Genomic DNA, 19220 nt, shown 5'->3' with positions numbered 1-19220 from the left:
TGGTACTACAGCATAGGTGGGCATCAGCATGCCCAGTGAGAAATACTTTTTCCTTACGCGCCATAAAGCCTAGGTTTCCACTGTAGCTCTCCTACCAGCTTTGGGGCTTGGGAAAAACCGATTAGCCTTTGATCCTTCCTGTCTCTCCCGCCTCTGAGAAGGGGCGAAGGGGCGTGCTATCTGCTCTTCTTGCCTTCCAGGGCACTTGGGGTCATTCTGCTAATCCAACCCCCATTTCTGGGCAATGCTGTCCTCCTCCTATGTGGCTGTTCCTGAAGAGGACGCCCTTCCTAGTATCTCATGTCCCTGGCTTTGCCCTGTACCTTCTCATCCTCCTCTCTCCCGCTCTAGGAGACTGATTCCAGAGTCCTCACTGACCTCACCATGCCAGTTGCCGCCACGAACTCCGAGTCTGGTAAGAAGAGGGTGAAGCTGTCAGTCTACCTTAGTGGTTGGGGGACTGCAGCAGTAGGAGCTGGGCACTTTGTACCCCTCCCCAGTCACACCGCACTCAGACACTCAGTCCTTCATTCAGCTGCCTCCAAATTGGGATCAGAGAGAGCAGAGTAAGAGACCCTCGTTGGCTCCAGGTAGCTCTGGGTTACATAGCACAACTCACCTGCTGGAGGGCGGGGGTGCCGGCTCCAGAGATGGTGCACACTGCAGCTGGACAGGAATGGCAGAAGTGCCCAGGATGTGGAGGAGGAATCTGGGATTTGGAGGATAGTACAGGTTGGAGGAACTGAGAAGTCCGTAGCACATTCTACCTACCCGGAGGCTAGGGGGCAGGACAACTATGGTAGGTGTAAATAGAGAGACAAAAACCCCAGGTAGGAACGCTTGCACAAAGTTCTGTAAGTGTTACAGCCCTTAGAGTACAGAGGCTGCAAAACCCAGGTGCCGGACTTCTGAAAGGGTTGATGGCTATGAGAGGGGAGAACTCATTGCTGCAGAGGTGGCTGGTTGTTATGGTATTGACCTGTAGTCAGCCGGCCACTTCCCTTGGAAGTGAAATAGAGTGGCAGGATGGGACTGGTGGTTTTAATTTTGCTCCTAGATCTCCCAGACTGATGATCGCAGTGGGCCCCACCCACCTGCATTCATGCCCCAAAGTCTACACCGCACCTCAGCGGTTCCTAGAGTGTTTTCTGAGACCCACCAAAATTAGTCTCTAGAAAGCTCTGGCTACAGCTGTGAGATGCCCTGAGAAGGCCTGAATTCTTCACAGTGAATCCTGCTGCTCCTTTGGCAAAGCATCCCGGTCCCCACTTTGGATAGAACAAATCCTTGTTCCTACCCTCTGAGAAAATGAAAATTGCTGTCTGCCAGCTAGAACCTAAACTGTGACCCCTTTGCTGCATTCCCCCCACACCCAGGAAAGGCTCATTCTCCATACTATGGAATGTCCCCAGCTTCTAGGAGGGCTCGTGTTTTTCTCCTGCCCCCCCCCCCCGACATCTTTCTTTGCTCTAGTCACCAGCTAGCCCGCTCTAAAGCTGCTTAGGAGTGAATGAGACCCATCCCTGAGCCTGTGATTAAAGGCTTCTCATCTGGGGCTGCCAAGTAAACCTATTAGCAGTGACCTGAGGGGCTGCATATGGCATAGGCTCCAGCTGCAGGACACTTGGTGGGGGTACACAGGGTGGGGAGCCCGTGCCTATGAGTGTGGCCTGAGTTTTCGGACACCCCCTGGTGCCCTGTTCTTGTAGATGGAGTGCTGTGGGCTGTTCATTGCTTCTATATCCAAAGGAAGAAGTACAGTGTGCTCCCTTTCCCTAGCCAGGCCTCTGTGGACTTCTCAGCCTCAAAATCTAAGGGTGCATCTTGCCCTTTATCATTTGGTGGCCATTGTACTTCCCATGGGTCTGACAGAGACCCAGCTGTGCCCCTCATCTGAGGTCAGCCCCCCCCCCTTCCAGGGGGGCATCCCTGTTTTGGGCTCTGCAAAGGTGAAACTAGCAAGTTCCTTCTCCATCCCTTCCCCATGGATCAAAATGACCCTTGTTATTATGGGAGGGCTCACCCTTACTTTAGTTAAGGAGAGTTTGGAAGCTGCGTGGGTGGTAACACACACAGCATGGGAGTTTAGACATCCTGTGCTCACTTCCGGCCCCACTGTTTCTTCTTTCTTCACCAGGCTCACTCCTCTCCTTGAATCAAGGTGAGGATGTGGGCCTGCATTCAGATGAGGCTGTCCCTTTAAATATCTCTGCCATCCCTGGGTTACCGTCCTTGTGTGTAATCCTGCCTGCTGCCATGACAACCAGGGGTGCAAGGCGACCTGGTGCCAGTCCTCTGGGAATGGCTGACTGGAGGTGGCAGCAACAGCAACAGCAGTGCCCTCGCAGTGGCCTCGCATGCGTTCACATGGAGTGCAGGGTCGTCACTAAGCTCCTTCCTCTTGCCCACTTTTATTCTTGCTGCGCCTTTTCCTTCCCCCAGTTCTAAGGTGCCTGGCTTGCTCCAGGGCATCATGCCTCACCTGATGGATAATGATGGCAAAAGGGAGAAGCAACTACTAAGCTAGAGTTAAGGGGCGGGTCCTTTACTGCTCCGTGGGTACCACCATTCTGTCTCTCCTTCCACCTGCCGCCCACATCGTGCCCTAGTGGATAATGGCATGTGAGGTTAAGATACTTGCCTCTTGTCAAATGGTATTACTGCCTTCCTGCACCTACCTCGGAGAGGACCTAGAGCTGTTCTTGAAGGCTTCCTTCGGTTGAGGGGGTTATTGTAAAGAAGCTAGCCTGGCGTGGGGGAGAGGGTGAAGATCAGGAGCAAGTAGGAGTCAGCATCAGAAGTAGAGGAGGGACATCCATATGAGAGAGGTACGAAAGCAGACGGGAGTCAAGCTCTGCCTGGAATTTCTACACTGGCTGAAAGGGCCCAATCCTGAGGGACTTACCCCAGTCACATCGCCACCTCCCTACCTGCACCGGTGACGGGGATCAGGCCAGTTTAGCATGACTCTCTCCTGCCACCTCCCTTCTCCCACCCATTACCGCCCCCTCCTCACCAGCAGGCGGGCTTTGGCCAATCAACAAGGCGGTCCAGGAGGCGGAGCCTTGCTATTGGCTGATCCTGCAGCGCTCTGAGAGTCCCGCCTTCTTTAGCTCAGCCCGCGTCTGGCTGGGAAGGCGCCGACCTCGCGGGAGACTGTTCCAGGATTGCCAAGGGGTCGCCATGGCCTGCAGCCCAGGCAGTGGGGCTTCCTTGGAGGGGATTTCCCTGGGCTCCTCTGAAGAGGCAGAGCTTCGCAGGGAAGGTAGGAAGAGGAGTGGGGAGAGGTCAGGGGAGGGGTACTTATGCTTTAACATAGTGGTCTCTGGGGCACCTGGGCAGCAGTGCCCTTAGGGGAGATTTGGACGCCCACCGGCCAGAAGAGCTGATCTGGCAGAGGACATTACTCCCCCCGGCTCAGTCCTCCACCCTCAATAGCTGGTTGTCTGGGCAGACAGTGAGCAGGCCCGGGGACTGTGGACGTTTGGCAGACTGGGAAGGGCTCTGACTTGCCTTCTTTGATAGCCCTGGAAGGACCTTGTAAGTCTCTGGTCCTTGCGAGTCCGGACCTGGAAAGGAAGGGTCTGGAGGCAGACTGGGCTATGGTTTATGGAGAAGATGGGAAGAGGAGCAGAAAAGAAACGGGGCTCAGGAGCCCTAAGCCATCCTCCCCAAGCTCCAGTTTTAGGGCCCCCTCCTGCCCACCCTCACTCTTTGGAGGAGGGGAGCTCTGACAATATTGGGGTGAGGTGACAGGCAGCCTATTTCCCCACTCCCCCCTCCTCCAGGGCTTGGATGCTGTTATGCAGAAGTAGGCGTGGGTGGCAGAGTAATGATACCCCCTGCCCATCTTTGCTCCCAGCTGGGCACACTGATTTTTTTTTCCTTCCTTCCACCCCCTGGAGCTCCCCCCCCCACCTTCCCACGGGAGTGAAGGCAGCTTCTACCCCATTCTCCGAGACCAGTTTTAGGTGTACTGACGTCCTTGGCTGCATCTCATCCCAGGCTGATAGTGCTCAACCCTGGGGCGATGTGGTTTTTTACATCTATCCTTGGTACCCACAAGCTATCCCTGGGTGCTTGTTTCTCCAGCACCTGCTGTTATTCCAGGCTTCTGTTTTTGACATTTTTTTTTTTAAATCATGCATTAGTTTCTAAATAATGGTGTCTCTAGAGAATTGTGCTGTATCACACTAAGCTAGTGGTATGTAACTTAGACTGGTGCTGCATTGACTCTGGCCTTTGGCAATGCTGCCTGCTTGGGTATGCTTGGAGTCCGGAACCCCCTCTAAGCACTGTCTTACCCCGGGCCTGCCAGCTACAGGTGGTTGTATCCTCATGCTTTGACCCAGCTAGAAGTTGAGTGGGATGTCTGAGTCTTTGGTGCTGGACAGAATCTGGAAAAGGGACACCTGTCCCCGCTCCTTGGTCTGGTTCCTGCTGCTGGTAGCCTCCTACTTTCCCAGGCTGGCCTTGCTTATGGTGGAAAAAAAAAGTAAAAAAACAAACAAACAAACAAAAAAACTGTTGCCTGTCCCCAGGATCTCTGCCTGGGAGTCTGTGAGAGGAGAGTAAGTGCTGCTGGTTGACTTCTATGGGGCTGGAGATGGGAGGGCTTGTGCTGAACTTTCACCTTCAGTGTCCAGCTGATACTTAGCATCTCACTGCCCCTCCCCCAGCCATGCAGCAAGTCTTGGACAACCTGGGATCCCTCCCCAACGCCACCGGAGCTGCAGAACTGGACCTGATCTTCCTTCGAGGCATTATGGAAAGTCCAATAGTCAGATCCCTGGCCAAGGTATGGTGTATCAGGGAGGTGGGTCTCGGGAACCCTAGGAATGGGGCACATGATGGAAGGAGCCACCTGAAAGGGTGTGGAAGGATATCATGCCTGGGTGAGGAACCTGAGGGTGCAGGTAGACAAGCTTCCGTGGCACCTGGCTGCACCTGGCTGCATGTGGCTGTACCTGGCTGGTGAGAGGTGGCAAGTGGAACATCTGACTGAGAGTAGAGCATGCATGGGTATTGGAATCTCCAGATTGGTCCTGCCCACTTCTCTGCCTTTGGGTGTTGGTGCATGTGTGCCAGGTGGGAGGCAGACTCAGGAGAAGAGAAAATTATGAGAATTTCGTCATGGCACTTTAGGAGCGGATGCACACATGCTTGGGGGAGCATCGAGGACAGGACCTACCTGAGCCTCTGGGGGTAGAGGGGCCGAGACGGGGAGGGGCAGGAAGAGAGCTTGGGCGGAAGCATCAAAGTGAGAGGTATTTGCAAGTGTGAAGCTGGGGCCTCAGGTGCCAGACAAGGACAGTGAGCTGTGAAGATGGTGGCAGGTTGTGGAGGGCACCGAGGGTCATGCCTAGGGCCTCAGATATTGTTCCTCAAGTATCAAGCAAGCTTCGTACATTTTAGGCAAGAAGGGACAGTGACATAGAGACCCCCCCTCACCGGGCAGCCATATGGAGGGTTTCAGAGACCAGTTAAAGATCACATGGTAGTTAGAGCTAGGAGGAGCGTGGTGCTGAGATGGTATGGGATAGGACATAATGAGGAACCCAAGGTTCCGCTGTAAGTGGGGGAGGCTGGTGTTGACTTTAGTAGAGAGGTGCAACAATAAGGGTGGGAATCTTCTCCTGTGGCGAAGGAGGTGCTCCTGGGGGGGAAGGGGGTGCTCCTGGGGGAAGAGGGTGCTCCTGGGGGAAGGGGGTGCTCCTAGGGGGGAAGGGGTGCTCCTGGGGGAAAGGGAGTGATCCTGGGGGAAGGGGGTGCTCCTGGGCTGGGTTGGAGGCAAGGCTGGGCATGCTGGAAGTCAGGCTGATCACTGGGAAATCTGAGGAAAGGCAGGCATTCCTCTCCTGGGATTCAAGGGTCAAGGTCCGAGCAGGGGAACAGAAGCAAAGTTTGACCAATCACTGAAGAGGAGAGGATCTAGTGAACAGGGACCCAGACAGTCAGTCCTTGGTAGACACTGACTTCCCAGGGTGGGATGACTCAGTCCCTCCCCAAGAGGAAGAAGAAGGTGGGCTTTTGATCCTGGGCTCAGAGGTAGGTGGAGCCATGAAAGAAGCCTGAGATTGAAAACATGACCTTGGGGCGGGGGGGGGGGGGGGGGGAGGGGGAGGGGGAGGGAGGAAACCCACCTGGAGGTTGGGAGTGGGGTCTCTCTGAGATTGCACCATAGCTGGGGAGTGGTGAGGGCGCAGAGATGGAAGAGAAGGCCAAGGTCAGAGAGGGAGGTAGGAAGTAGAATATTTCCAAGGAGGACATTCTGGGGGGGATGGCATGACCATACAGGGTGTGGCTGCTACAGATAAGTCTGTTGTTCAGGGGCATTAAAGAGATCCTGAGGGAAAAGCTGTAGTGAGGTGGGCGTGGCTACATGCACCTGGGAATCAGAGCCAATGGCAGGTGATATGGGAATGAGACTCAGGCAGTCAGCAGGGTCTTCAGAAATGAATGGTGGGGAGGGATTATAGGACAGAGAGGCAGTATAGAGGGCGGTGAGGTTTTCTTTGTCTTTTCTTTTTGTGTATGTGTGTGTGCACATGTGTGCATATGTGTATGTGTGTGTGCACATGTGTGCATATATTTATGTGGTGTGTATTAGGTCCTGCTGGAGGAAGGGGCACACCTGGTATACGTTAATGCCCATGTACACGGGAAGCGGAGGCAGGAGACCTATGCGTTTGGTAGCTTGGGCAACATAGTAAAGCCCTGTAAAAAAAAAAACCCACAAGAACCCAGCATGATGATTTATTTGTTTAATCCCAGCACTTGGGATATAGAGGCGCAAGAAGCAAGGGAGTTGAAGGTCAGCCTCAGAGAGTTTGAGGTCCCTCTGGGCTTCCAGGAAATGCTGGATCCAGAAACCACAAAAAGTAAACATTCAAAGTGAACAAAAACAATCAAAACACAGAAAAGAGCAGATGATTAAAAAATCTGAGAAATTCTGAGGAAGAGAAAAGATGATTAGACGGTACAAGAGAAAGGGAGGTTGCTTTTTGCATTCTGTGGTCATTGAAGATAACTTTTCTTAAAAAAATTTTAAAGCAAAAACTCACACATGCCTGTAGTGCTAGCTACTGTGGAGACCGAGGCAGGAGAATTGCTTGAGCCTCGTGCAGGGCAAATCTGGGCAACACAGTGAGACCCTGTCTCTTAGACGGTGAGGGAGGAATTATTTGTGTTCAAATGCTGAGCACATAAACTTCAGGCAGGCAGGAAGGTTTGTCTGCCTGGATGACCACCGTGTCTTCAGAGCCTAAAACAGTGTTTGGCACATAATTGGCTTTTACTGAATATTTGGTGAGTGGATAAATAGAAAAGACTGAGAAAAACCAATGTAACCACTCCCCCAATACCCATCTCCGTAACATTAATACTGAGACTGTTATTTTTGGCTTTCTTTTTAAAGCCTTTTAAAAATATATGCATTTCTTTATGTGTATGTATGTTTGTGCATGGGTATCTCCAGAAGCCAGAAGAGGGCATTAGCTTGCCTGGTGCTGAAGTTGCAGGGGTTGTGAACCATTTGATGTAGGTGCTGGGAACCGAACTTGGGTCCCTCAGCAGAAGCAAGAAGTGCTCTTAACTGCCGAGCCCTCTCTCCAGCTTTCACTCGTTCTGCTGAAGAAATACAAATGTTGTTTGTTAAATCCACTCCCCCCCCCATTTCTACTGATTTCTACTGCTGTCCCTTCCCAAGGGTAAACACTGGTGATGTCATTTCCCAGAATGCTTGCTATCCTTATCTATATATGGGTTTAGCCACTAATAATATGCCCTTGTTATCCATGCCTTTAAATTTCCCATAAATGGAATGATAGTATAATCTGCTTCTGTCTTTGAGATTTCTAGTTTATGTAGGGAGTAAAGTTCTTGATCTAAGTATAGGTAAAGATGGTGAGATTCATTGAACTGTTGTGTTCCAATTTTGACGTGTGTCGAGTGCAGAGTCTGGTGTCTCCCTTCTGGGAGATGAGAGTGGTGGTGCAGATTTTTCCCTGAAAAGGACAGCACTGATGAAAATGTCCTTATATCCGTGTGTTTATGCACAATGTGAGGATTTCTCTGGGGTGGACCTGGCAATGGAAGTGCTGAATGCATGAATTTTTGAGCCTCAACATCTGTAACCTTCCAAAGCTGGATTCAGGGTTGTATGGGTTAGGCCACATCTGTGGGTCACAGGGTCAGGGCTGGGTGGTATCCAGCTTCCTTCAGAGTGTGACTTTCCTCAGTAACATTCATTCCCCGATGGCCTTGCCCAAGCACTTGACAGATTTCCAGAGAGGGATTGCTGGCTCTGTCACTCATTCATTCCCTCACTCATTCATTCCCTCACTCATTCATTCCCTCATTCATTCATTCCTTCACTCATTCATTCCCTCACTCATTCATTCCCTCACTCATTCATTCTTCAGATCATCTATTCAACACCTGTCTCCTGGATTCCCAGCATGATTAAAGATCCAGCTGCGGCCGGGCGGTGGTGGTGCACACCTTTAATCCCAGCACTCAGGAAGCAGAGGCAGGCAGATCTTTGTGAATTCGAGGCCAGCCTGGTCTACAAGAGCTAGTTCCAGGACAGGCTCCAAAGCTACAGAGAAACTCTGTCTTGAAAAATAAAAATAAATAAATAAATAAATAAATAAATAAATAAATAAAAAGATCCAGCTGCAAAATCTTGGTACCTCAGAGCCCTCAAGGGATTCGGGTTAAACTCTTTGTAGTCATTAGTAAGCTGCCTCCTTCCTTTGCCTTTGAGGAGTTGGGCTTGACTTTTGTCTCTGAGAATATGATAGGCATGGGGGGGGGGGTCCTGGGATGGGTAGAGCTGGGGCCAAGAATGGGGTGCCTGAGGAAGCAAACCCAGGGAATTAAAGGTTCTGAGGGTGAGCGTGGCAGGCAGCTCCTAAGTCCAAGGGTTGGCTGTAGATAGCAGGTGCCTGGCATCTGGGAGGGCTGACATGGATCCAGCAACAGGTGCTTCAGAGGCAGATAACGCCAAGGTGAACAGTCCAAGGCGAATGGCATTTAGGAACCGGTTAAGTTGCTAAGAGCAGGCTCGCCTGCCTGCAGGGAAGCATGGGAAGACGATATTTGAACTAGTCCACATGATGAAGGGCAAAGAGCCGTGGCTAAAGTCAGAGACCCCCCTGACTGACTTTTGGGGTGTCCCTTATTCTGACTCATGGTTTCAGGGCAGTCTGTCCTGGCAGGGTTCTTGGGAGTAAGAGCACGCGATGGAGGCTCAGCACGTCACTGTGGATCAGGAACCAGGGAACAGCTGGAACTAGGGGCGGGCTGTCACTTTATTGGACTGTTCCTAGTGTCTTACTTCTGCCAGATAGGTAGATCTAAGGAACCTCCTAACGGTCCCACAGCCCTCTTAAGCAGTGCTACCAGCTAGGGAATAAGCTTTCAAAAACATGAACCCATGGGGGCGCATTTCAGGTTCAGACCCTGTGGTGCCATAGTCTGTTGATCTCTGGGTATCAGTTGTTTCTTCTGAGAAGTGAGGAGAGGCATGCCTGTCTGGTAAGAGAGTCAAACGGATGTAGCGGTGGCTATGAATGTGGCCGTGTCCCTGTGGTATAATCTTCCATCAGCCTGAATTCCTCAGAAGGCTTTGTCCTGTGGTTAGGCTGCCCGGGATGAGCTTGCCGAACAAGCCAGGGCTCTAGAACAATGAGGGAACAGGGAAGCCAATGAGATTGGAGCCTTGACAAGGGTGTGTGTGGTAAGGGGAAGGCATGGCAGTGGGGAACTCCCTACACCAGTGAGCTTTTGCTACACCCCAGATTCCCCGATGTGCTGTGCTTTAGTTCTTGCGGTTTTGTAGGCAGATTGGGTGGCTTCTGTGGGCTGGGCTTGCTCACCTGGGTGCTGGGTGACCTAAGATGACCTCGCCCACAACTGCTGTCTCAGCTCAGAAGACTGCAATGCCTGAGGTGACAGGGTCTCTCTCCATATAGTTTCTCAGCCTGTAGGAAGGTGGCCCCGTCTTTCCCACATGGTGCTTTCTCTGTCCAGGGAGAACAAATTCCAGGTCACAGACCCTGCCAAGCCTCTGCTGATGTCCCAATAGCCAAAGCAAATCACTGTTGCTCAACCCTGATGGGAGAGAGAGTTCTAGAACACTGCTCTTTGGCACCTGCTTCAGTTCTTGAGTTTAATTATGAGCCCAGAGGTCAAGGGAGAGTTCTGTCCTCTGCCAGGATCGGAACTCTGGGAATCAGAGGGTGAAAGGGTTTTGCAGAGAGATGGCTGTGGAGGATCTATGGTTGAAGCCTGCTGTTGGCTCTGGCTCAGGAGTTGGCAGAACCAGGCTACTAGTGTTCCCTCTACTGTCAACTGACCATGTCCCTGGCCCCAGTTCCTGGCCCCTGCATTGGAGGGGGGGTATGTGAGTCATAAAGCCTCCTGTAGCCTCGACTGGCCTTGACCTCACTATGTAGCTGAGGCTGACTTTGAGCTCCTGCTTCAGCCTTCCCGGTGCTGGGATTAGGGGTATACACAGCTGTGCTTGGTTACCATATGCTGGGGATCCCCACAGTTTCCTTCATGCCAGGCCAGCGCCCTACCAGCCGAGCTACACCCCAGGCCATGTTGAGGATGGTTTGAGATCAAAACAGATACACGTGGTCACCATGGACATTCAAATTACTCTCCTGGGTCAGCGTCTCTAATAATTATGTTTACATCAGTCACTTCTACAGAAAACAAGAAAAAAAATCTCTTGGGGGCTGGAGAGAGGGCTCAGCAGTTAAGAGCACCTGCCACTCTTGCAGAGGTCCCTGGTTTGGTTCCTAGAATCCATGCGACTCCAGTTCGAGGCTACCCAAGACTTTAATCTGCTGCCTCAGGCACAAGGCACAAACATGGTACACATACATACGTGAGGGCAAATGCTAATACACAGTAAGTTTAAAAATCACTCCTAGTAAAATTAACAAAAAGTAGTAGATAAAGAAGATTTTCACTCAGTAAGTAAATTTTCATAATAAATTGTAAACAAAATAAAACAAAACCCCAAACCAGGCACCTAGGATTTTACGTATATAGCTTGACTCTCTTTAAAAAATAAAAATAAAAAAAAATAGCTACAAATTATATTGCCTTTAGGACTGTGTAGAATCCATATAGAGAGGTAAACAGAAAGCCAGGGAATCATGAATACAGGCAATGGATATGTGGTGGGTGGGGCCTGTGGTTAGATAGAGAATATTGTCCAATAACTTCCAAGTCACTGGGCATAAACCCATCATGAAAGCACATCATGAACTTAGCATTGTAAGCTAACTCTTGAGTTCCTAAGGCTCCCAGAGGTTGGCAGTTGTGATGGAGGCTAAGAGAGTTCAGCCCTGGTGAGGCAGATGTTTTTCAACCCTCCGAAATGTTAGCTCTGTATTTAATGGGTCCATATTCAGAATTTTCTCTGGGCTCTGGAAGTTGAGCTTGGGTCTGCCTGTGGGTAAGGCTCTAGGCAGAAGTCATGAGAATAGAGATGGAGCAGCCTTCGATGGGGTCAGAGGCCACTGTGGTAGTCAGAGTTCTCAGGAACAAAACTGCAAAACCGGTAGAATGAATATATAAATAACACACCCACACACACCCCACGGGATTTATTAGAAGGTCTTACAATGGCTGTCTCCTGAGGGAAAGCTGAAGAATCCCATAGTTCAGTCCATGAGACTGGCTCTCCAGCCCTTGCAATCAGGTGCTGGAGTCCTCGGGAACTCCCAGAGCGCTCCTGGCCGTGGGTCTACATTGGAGTCCTGAAGAAGCAGAGTCTAACACCAGTGAGGGAATGCCTCGCAACAGGGTGCATGGACCTGCCAGCAAGAGTGAGGGCAAGGAGACAAAAAGGTGAAGGCTTCTTTCTCCCGCATCCTTTTCCATGGGCTGCCTCCGGGAGGTGTGGTCCAGATTTAGGGTGGGCCTTCCCACCTCAAATGATCTAATTAAGATCCTCACAGCCATGCCCCACTACTTATTTTTGATTGGTTCTTGATGTAGTCAAGTTGCCAGCCAAGATTAGCTATCATCATTACGTCCAAGAAGGTGAGTTGCTGGGAGGTGCCTGACTCCTTTGTTGGTCAGGTTAGTCTCTTTAGCCTGCTTGGCTTGTCCTGCTTCTATCCATGTAGCAGAAGATGCTAAAACCCAAAGGAGCAACTTCTCAGGAGCCCAAGTCAGATACTTGGGTCGGAGCTGGATCCTCTTAGCCACTGCACTGACCTGCAGTGGCCACTTTCCTGGGCCAGAGCTGCACTGACCTGCGGTGGTCACTTTCCTGGGCCAGAGCTGTGCTGGCCTGCTGTGGTCACTTTCCTGGGCCAGAGCTGCGCTGACTTGCAGTGGTCGCTTTCCTGTGCCCCTATGACTTTGTTCCTCTTGAGCCTCAGATTCCCAGCGTTAGCCTTGGGCACAGAGGTGACCCAGAGCCACTGCAGTTTCTCTCTCTTAGGCTCCAGGCAAGCTCTCTCTCACTGTGCTCTGGGCTTTCCCCTCTACAGGTTTGTTTCTGCCCTGTTTGGGAAAGAGAAAGGGGAAAGGACCTGCTGTATGCAGACATCGTGTCTGTCTATGAAATGTTATTAAGGTCTCTTTTCAGAAGACTGACTCCAGAAAATTGTCCCCTGGTCTCTGCATGCACTCTGTGGCATGCTTCCCCCAATAAGTAAAACATAATAAAATAAGTAAATGTAATAAAATAATTAAACTCTCCCTGTATGAAACTGGGTTTGGTGACTGCTTCATGCATGCCTGTAATCCCAGGATTTAGGAAGCCGAGGTGGGAGGGGCGTAGGAAGCTGAGAGTTTAAGGCCAGCACAGCAACGTATTGGGAACCTCACCCCCAACACAACCAAACAAAACTTCCCCTATCTTTTGGGCTTAGAAAACATTGTGGAATTAAAAAAAAAAAATGTGCCCAGAGCCATCGTCCATCACTCTGTCCTCTTCAACACGTGGTAATTTACAGCCTTGCTTCAGCCACACCTCCACCTGCTCTACTTTCTGCTGAAGCAAATCTCAGATGTAATTAACGTTATCTATCTCTAGGCATTTCAGTGTGCTTATCAAAGATAAGAATTCTCTCCCTCCCTTCCCTCCCCTCCCCTCCTCTCCCCTTCCCTTCCCCTTTATGTCTTATGTGTGTATTATTCTGTCTCTCTGTGTGTATACTTTTGTTGGTTTTTTCTTGAGACAGGGTTTCTTTGTGTAGCCCTGGCTGTCCTAGGACTAGCTATATAGACCAGGCTGGCCTTGAACCCGTAGAGATCCGCCTGCCTCTGCCTTCCAAGTGCGGAGATTAAAGGCGTGTGCCACCTGCATATATGTACACGCAACATGTTCATACTTGGTGCCCAAAGAGCTAGAAGAAGAAAGCACTGAACTTCGTGAAACTGGATCTAGAATCTGTCATGAGCCACCATGTAGATGCTCGGAACCAAACCTGGGTCTTCTGCCTGTTACCTACCCATCTCATCCCCACCCCACCTGCTGCTATCACAGGCACACACCCCACTTCCACCTTTTCATGTTTGTCTTGGGTATCTGACTTCAGGTCCTCATACTTGCAAAACAGGAGCGCTTTACTGACAGCCTCCTATTGTGGAGTTTTAATAAACAGTATTGGGGCATCATGGCATTCATTTTTGAAGATATCAAGGTAGATCCACAGTTCACGCCATGTATCAGAATAAACTCCAAGCAGATCAGAGACCTAAATATGAAACTATACATCCTAGAAGATCTATATATGGGAGTCACCCCTCCCAACCTCAAAATTCAGATGCATGAAAGATGAATACATTCAGCCATATTAAATATATTTTTTGCAAGGCAAAAACCACCATAAGCAGAATCCAAAGATAAATGACAAGCTAGAGGAAAAAGATTTGCAAAAGATGTCATAAATAAAGGGCTAATCTTCTCAATATAGAGAGAACATTTAAAAATGGGGAAAGGGAAAAAAATCAAATAGAAAAATTGGCAAAAGACATGAACAGACAGTTCACACAAGTAGATACCCAGATGGTCTTTAAACATACGAAGCGATGCTTGGCTGCACCCATAATAAGCAAAATGCAAACTAAGCTCCACTGTCGGATCATTTCTCATCGGAGCGACTGGCAGGCATTCAGAAATTTGATTAGTACTGGGAGGAGCTGCGGAGACATTTCACATGCGATGCTGGAGGTAAGGGAAGTTGGCCGCAGCCCCACGGTATCTGAGGCATCTGCTTGGCCCAGCCAGACTTCTAGCAATGTCTGCAGGATCTCCATGGATAGAGAGCACTGTGTCATGGTTATTTCCCCGTCTTCTTGCAATAGCAAAATGTTAGAAACAAGCTGAATATTCAGAGACTGGTTGAGTAAGTTGTAGGATGCCCGGCGTGCAGTAGAGTCTTGCAGTCATTAAAAACGTAAGGGCCATAGAAGGGAATCTCCATGTGTGGTGTGGGGTGGGTTCTGGAGAGAACTGTTAGGCTGGCAACCCAGAGAACAGCTGGGTGTGGTGGTGCATGTCTTTAGTCCTAGCACCTGGGAGGCAGAGGCAGGAGGATCTCTGGGAGTTCACATAGCAAGTTCGGGCCAGTCTTGGTTACATAGTGAGACCTTGTCTCAAACAAACAAACAAAAACCCCAAACAAATAGGGCTGGAGAGGTGGCTCAGAAGTGAAGAGCACTGACTGTTCTTCCAGAGGACCCAGGTTTGATTCAAGCACTGCACATACATGGCAGCTCACAACCATCTGTAGCTGCAGTTTTAGGGGATCTGATGCCCTCTTCTGGTTTCCATGGGCGCTGCATGTATGTGGTGCCCAGACAAACTTACAGGCAAAACACCCATACACATAAATTAAAAGTAACTAAAATCTAAAAATAAAGATCCCAAACAAAAAAAGAAAAGAGAAATATGCCAGGCAGTGGTAGTGCAATGCCTTTAATCTCAGCACTTCAAAGGCAGAGGTAGGCAGATCTCTCTGAGTTCGAGGCCAGTCTGGTCTACAGAGTGAGTTCCAGAACAGTCAGGGCTACACAGAGAAACCCTGTCTCGAAAAATCAAAAATAAATAAAATAAAAAAGGAGTGTATTAAATCTTTCTTGTTGTACTTTCTTTGGACCGCCAGCCCCCAAATAATGACACGGAGACTTATTAGTTATGAATAAGTCTTTATTTGGTCTTTAGCCTAGGCTTGTTCCCAACTTATAACTTATAACTTAAATTGATGTGTTTCTATTAACTTATGTTCTGCCACGTGGCTTTTTTCCTCTCCTTCATTCTGTATGTCTGATCCCTCCTGCCTCGCTGGTGTCTCCTGTGCCTGATTCTAACCCTGAGTTCTCTGTGCCTGGAAGTTCCCTCTATTCTTTCTTGCCTGTCTACTGGCCATTCGGCTCTTTATTAAACCAATCAGGTACCTTAGGCAGGTGAGGCAAAACACAGACATATCTTCATGTAGAGTACAAAAAGATTATCCCACAACAAAGGAGGAATAAATAAACATTTCAGTCTTGTGGAGACGGCACAATCCCTAAGCTGATGAAATAATTCCTTCTGGGTGTGTGTATGGATAGAGTGTGGGGGTGGGGAAGGGATGAACTGAGACTTTCAGCTTACTTTTTAGTGTAGGTTTGAAATTTGAGCTATATCAATGTACAAATTAAAAATTAAATGGAAAAAAACATAGCCTAGAGTTAAGGGGGAATAGATGCACTTGGGAGGCCGAGGCAGGAATATTGGGATTTGAGAACAGTCTGGGATATATAGCAAGGCCCCTTCTAAAAAAAACAATAAGCCAAAAACTAAAACCAAACCCAAAACAAACAAAAGAGATACTGATGGCCATAGATAAACACACTGATTTAAAAAAAAAAAAAGCGGGGTGGGGAGAGGGATTTATAGGTAGTTGATGATTGGTAAAGGGGAATTTTCTTCAGTGGTAGGCACTGGGAAGGTGCCCATGCTTCTGTAAATGACCTCTCACTCATGAGCCTCTACCCGGTCCTGATGAAGCTCACTGATTCATTAATCATATAAGACTTGGAAGTAGTCATAAAGAGGAAGGGATCCATGGGAGAAGGAGGGGACGGGGTAGCACGGGGTGAACGCAATCAAAATATATATGTCAGGTTGGAGAGCTGGCTCAAGTGGTCAGAGGACTGCCGCTCTTCTTGAGGACCCAGGTTCAATTCCCAGCACCCACATGGCAGCTCACAACTGATCCAAGTCCTCTTCTGACCTACTGAGGCACCATTTTCACGTGGTGCACAGCCACACATGCTGGCAAAACACACCTGTAAAATAGGAAAAAACGTATAGAATGCCACACTGCAGCACATTATATATAATTTATATACACACATATAATAATAAAACACTTTAAAAACCACGTAAAATTTTCCGCTAAGGTATTGAGGTATAGGTAGTGAGCATTTTACATCTTCAGGCTGTATACTCTTTGTCACAACTCTTTTTTAAAAAATATTTATTTATTATTTTTTATTATGTATACAATAGTCTATCTGTGTGTATGCCAAAGGCCAGAAGAGGGCACCAGACCTCATTGCAGATGGTTGTGAGCCACCATGTGGTTGCTGGGAATTGAACTCAGGACCTTTGGAAGAGCAGGCAATGCTCTTAACCACTGAGCCATCTCTCCAGCCCCCTACTCTTTGTCACAACTCTTTAACTCAGCCACAATAGAATAAAAACTGTCAGCCAGGCAGTGGTGGCACACACCTTTAATTCCAGCACTAAGGAGGCAGAGGCAAGTAGATCTCTGTGAGTTCGAGGCCAGCCTGGTCTACAAAGTGAGTTCCTGGATAGCTAGAACTGTTACACAGAGAAACCCTATCTCAAAACGCCAAAACAGAAAACAAACAAAACTGTTTAAGACACCAAGTAGGCAAGCGAGAAGGGAAGGACTGTGTTTAAACAAAACTGTCACTAGACCAAAAAGAAAATAAAATGTTCATAGCAATGCCCAGAGAAAGGAGGAGGAAGGAGGATTGGAGGGAGGGAGACAGGAGAGGTGGAAGATGCCTGTTTTCATCTCAGCGTGTGCATGCATGGTTAACATGTCTGTTGACACACGTGTGTGAGTAGGTATACATGCGCATGTGTGTGGGAGCCTGAGTTTGAGGTCAGGAATCATCCTCAGTTGCTCTTCCACCAGCTTCATTGAGGCAGAGTCTCTCAAGGAAACCTAGAACTTGCTGTTGTGTCTGGCCAGTTTGTTCTGAGGATCTTCTGTCTTCTCTTTCAGCCCAGCACTCACGTGGGTTCTGGGGATCCGGATCCAGTCCTTGCACTTGCGTGAGGAGTGGTTTAGTCGGAACCTGTGGGCCATGACAGGGTTTGACAACCCTCTATCTCCAAAAATATTTACACTATGATTCATAACAGTAGCAAAATTACAGTTATGAAGTAGCAACAAAAGTAATTTTATGGTTAGGGGTCACCAAGGCATAAAGAAATGTATCAAAGGGTTGCAGCATTAGGAAGGCTGAGAACCACTGGTCTGAGCTATCTCCCCAGCCCCAGGAAAGCTGTCTCTCTCAGTAGAATGCCAATCAAAATTTGGACGGGATGGCTGGTACTCACTGCTGAACAGCTCTAGGTAGGATAACAGATTCAGGCAAAGCTCATGAGTGGATGGATGCCAGATTCACTAGAGAAGGATCACTGGGGAGTGGGACAATCACACAGCTTTAAAGCTGGGGAAAGACACAGCTCCCTCATGTAAACTCCTCCCAAAATGATTAACCAAGTCTACCTGTGAAAAACAGCATCTCCCTGTGTAGCCCTGGCTGTCCTAGAACTCACTCTGTAGACCAGGCTAGCTTCCAACTTACAGAGATCCTCCTGCCTTGGCCTCCCGAGAGCTGGGATTAAAGGCGTGTGCCACCACCTCCTGGCCTTTGCCCAGACTCTTTAAAAGTCTGAAAAACACTGAGATTTTATAGATTAAAGAAGAATAGCTGGGCGGTGGTGGCGCATGCCTTTAATCCCAGCACTCGGGAGGCAGAGGCAGGCGGATCTCTGGGAGTTCGAGACCAGCCTGGTCTACAAGAGCTAGTTCCAGGACAGGAACCAAAACCACAAAGAAACCCTGTCTCAAAAAACCAAAAGAAGAAGAAGAAGAAGAAAGAAGAAGAGGAAGAGGAAGAGGAAGAGGAAGAGGAAGAGGAAGAGGAAGAAGAAGAAGAAGAAGAAGAAGAAGAAGAAGAAGAAGAAGAAGAAGAAGAAGAAGAAGAAGAAGAAGAAGAAGAAGAAGAAGAAGAAGAAGAAGAAACAAGGCTGGAGAGATGACTCAGAGGTTAAGAACACTGGCTGTTCTTCCAGAGGTCCTGAGTTCAATTCCCAGCAACCACATGATGGCTCATAACCATCTGTAATGAGGTTCTGGTGCCCTCTTCTGGCATAGAGGAGTACATGCAGGAGGAACATTGTATACATAATAAATAAATCTTTTTTTTTAAAAAAAGAAGAAGAATAAACATACTCGATGACCAAAAGCAGCACATGATCCTTGGTAAGATAGTGGATCAGAAAAATAGATTTAGAAAGGATACTTTTGGATTAATAGGGAACCTTGAGTTTGGATTATTAGATAATATTACCACACATAACTATATTACACTTTTTGTGTGTGCTAATGGCACAGTGGTTTCTAGATCGGAGGAGGCTAATGTACTTTGGATTGTAGTGTCTGTGGCTGTCTTTCAGATGAGCAGCAGGAAAGACTCCGTTCATATAGACCCCCGGATGGCATTGCTTCATTACCCATAGACCTCCTATCAGCTGGGAATGGGGGAATGGGACCTTTCCCTGATTTCAGAGCCCCTAGCACCAATTCCTTCCTTCCTTCCTTCCTTCCTTCCTTCCTTCCTTCCTTCCTTCCTTCCTTCCTTCCTTCCTTCCTTCCTCCCTCCCTCCCTCCCTCCCTCCCTCCTTCCCTCCCTCTCTCCTTCCCTTTCTTCCTTCCCTCCCTCCCTTCTTCCTCCCCCCTCCCTCCCTCCTTCCCTTCCCTCCTCTCCCTCCCTCCCTCCCTCCGTCCCTCCCTTCCCTCCTTCTCTTTCTTCTCTCCCTCCATCCCTTCCCTCTCTCCCTCCCTCCTTTCCTCCTTCCTTCCTTCCTTCCTTCCTTCCTTCCTTCCTTCCTTCCTTCCCTCCCTCCCTCCCTCCCTCCCTCCCTCCCTTTT

General features: G+C 49.0%; 1 protein-coding gene across 2 annotated transcripts in view; it reads left to right on the top strand.

The window, feature by feature from the left end:
* Mpp2 (MAGUK p55 scaffold protein 2) overlaps window positions 1–19220 on the top strand; it is a 30284-nt gene that overhangs the window by 2472 nt on the left and 8592 nt on the right. The window contains exons 2-3 of one of the 2 annotated variants that reach the window (XM_057775471.1): window positions 352–415; window positions 4680–4798. In XM_057775471.1, the coding sequence (XP_057631454.1) occupies window positions 385–415; window positions 4680–4798 (150 nt within the window). In that variant the 5' untranslated portion in view covers window positions 352–384. Of the gene's footprint in view, window positions 1–351; window positions 416–3132; window positions 3266–4679; window positions 4799–19220 lie in introns of those variants that run through there. The other variant, XM_057775470.1, reaches the window with a different exon arrangement.

This window comes from Chionomys nivalis, chromosome 7, assembly GCF_950005125.1.
Source record: "Chionomys nivalis chromosome 7, mChiNiv1.1, whole genome shotgun sequence".
Lineage (NCBI taxonomy): Eukaryota > Metazoa > Chordata > Mammalia > Rodentia > Cricetidae > Chionomys > Chionomys nivalis.
This window is presented reverse-complemented; position numbering and strand designations above follow the sequence as displayed.